The 2,155-nt window shown below is 38.7% G+C and overlaps 1 protein-coding gene across 1 annotated transcript; it reads right to left on the bottom strand.

Annotated features, from left to right (window-relative positions):
- Positions 1–646: 646 nt before the first annotated feature.
- LOC101837483 (olfactory receptor 2G3-like) lies at positions 647–1,582 on the bottom strand. The gene has a single exon (XM_005065061.1). It carries the CDS (start codon positions 1,580–1,582, stop codon positions 647–649), a length of 936 nt encoding a protein of 311 aa, XP_005065118.1.
- Between the last annotated feature and the right edge of the window lie 573 nt (positions 1,583–2,155).

Below are 2,155 nucleotides of genomic sequence, written 5' to 3'. Positions count from 1 at the left end.
TCTAAAATGTCCTCTCTACATACCTGGTGTAGTAGTCAGGGCTCTATAGAGGAACAGATGCTATAAAATGAATTATTCAATATATTTAATGGGAATTTGCTAGCTCTAGCTAATCCAATAATGGCTGGCTATGAATGGTAACTTCAAAAATCCAGTAGTTGCTCAATCCACAATGCTGGATGTCTCAGCTGTCTGCTGTATATGCTTCAATCTGAAAGAAGTAGGCTCTAATGACAGTGGAGGAATGAATATTCTAACAAGGCATGAGCAAGCAAAGGAGGAGTAAATGCTTCCTTCTTCCATGCCCTTATATAGACATACAGCAGTAGGATTGGTCCAGATTATATCTGGATTAAAGATCTGAATTAAAGGTATGATTTCCTACCTCAAAAAGGAGTTTCATTTTGCTGACAATTTCAAATAATTCATTTTCCAACCTGATCCAGGAGACACTTTACCAGTGAGTAACAAAATACATTCACTCAGTAAAGGCATTTATTTAAACATATTAAAGCTTGACTGTATACTTGGAAGAAAGGCATTTTATGCCATAAACAACTGATGATCTAAGTATTTTTCATTCTATCTCCAGACTTAGCTGGTAATTATCTTAGATTAACATTTAAGCTTATGGTCCCTTCATAATTTACATATTTTGTTTTGTGATAGCTCTCCTCAGTGACCCTTTTACATCCTGGTTCCTTAGACTGTATATTAATGGGTTGAGCATAGGTGTCACTACAGTGTAGAATACAGCAATGACTTTGCCACCAGCCCTGGAAGACTTCGACTGCGGTCTCATGTACATAAAGATGGCAGTTCCGTAGAATAAGGTCACAACTGTCAGATGGGAGGCACAGGTAGACAGAGCCTTGTGCCTCCCAGAGGTTGACCTCATTCTGAGAACAGACAGAAGGATGCGGGCGTAGGAAACAATAATAAGAAGGAAAGGAATAAACACAATGATAATACTGAATACAAAAACCACCAGCTCAGTGAGTGACGTATCAGTGCAAGCCAGCCTCAGTACTGAAGGAACCTCACAGAAAAAGTGATTCAGGACATTTGGTCCACAGTAGGGCAAACTCAAAGTGAGAACATTGATAACCATGGAACTCAGGAAGCTACTGGACCAAGAAATAACTGCCAGCTGTACACAGGTGTTTTGATCCATAATAACAGTATAATGAAGAGGGTGACAAATGGCTACATATCTGTCATAAGCCATGACACCAAGAAGAACACATTCAATCATTCCAAAGGAGAGTGAGAAGTACATCTGGGTAGCACAGCTAGCAAATGGTATTGTCTTCTTATTCCCCACCATGTTGGAGAGCATCTGTGGGACATTGGTAGATGTGTAACAGATATCCAGAAAGGACAAGTTAGTGAGGAAGAAGTACATTGGAGTTTGCAGGCGAGGTTCTATCTGGATAATAGTGATGATGATGACATTTCCCACCACTGACAATATGTAGAAAAACAAGAATACAAAAAAGAGAACCAGCTGTATCTTGGGATCAGATGAAAGCCCCAGAAACACAAACTCAGTCACCGTGAAGTTTATTTTCATATGATCCATCTTTTCAAGCCACCTTCCTTTTGCAGAATGAGGAACTCGGCTGAAAAGTAAGTTCCCAATTGAGCAGTATTTTAGATCAGAGATTTAAGAAAACAGTTAAAGATCTTAGTGATGAATTGGATCTTAGGTTCTGAACTTTAGTGCAATTGGGAAGCTGCCTTCAGCTTCTGGAGAGGGTTTTCAGATGAGATCACAATGCTAAATTCATGTAATTAATTAATTAATGTAATTAATCAGAATTATTGCCATTTCTAAAAGAGAATTTTATTTTGCCAGCCAAAAATCAACCAATGTTCTATTCATTCTCCAAATACTTTGTCATAAATCACCAACTTTAAGGAGATCTGATTCTGGTTTTGTTACACAGCTAACAGACAGGCAGGAGAGAATAGCATTCACAGAGATAATAATGAATGTCAATTCTCTGTTCATGCCCTACTAAAAAGTAAGAAAAACCAAGGTGGCAGATTACACCACCCCAGAGTTGCCTTGGAATGTCTTATGCTGCATAGCCATGCAGCAACAGACAAGAACAAAGGCTGAAAAACAGATAAAGTAGGCATAAAGCACACT

Source organism: Mesocricetus auratus, unplaced genomic scaffold, assembly GCF_017639785.1.
Source record: "Mesocricetus auratus isolate SY011 unplaced genomic scaffold, BCM_Maur_2.0 Super-Scaffold_100004, whole genome shotgun sequence".
NCBI lineage: Eukaryota > Metazoa > Chordata > Mammalia > Rodentia > Cricetidae > Mesocricetus > Mesocricetus auratus.
The sequence above is the reverse complement of the archived record's forward strand: the minus strand, read 5'-3'. Positions and strand labels throughout refer to the sequence as shown.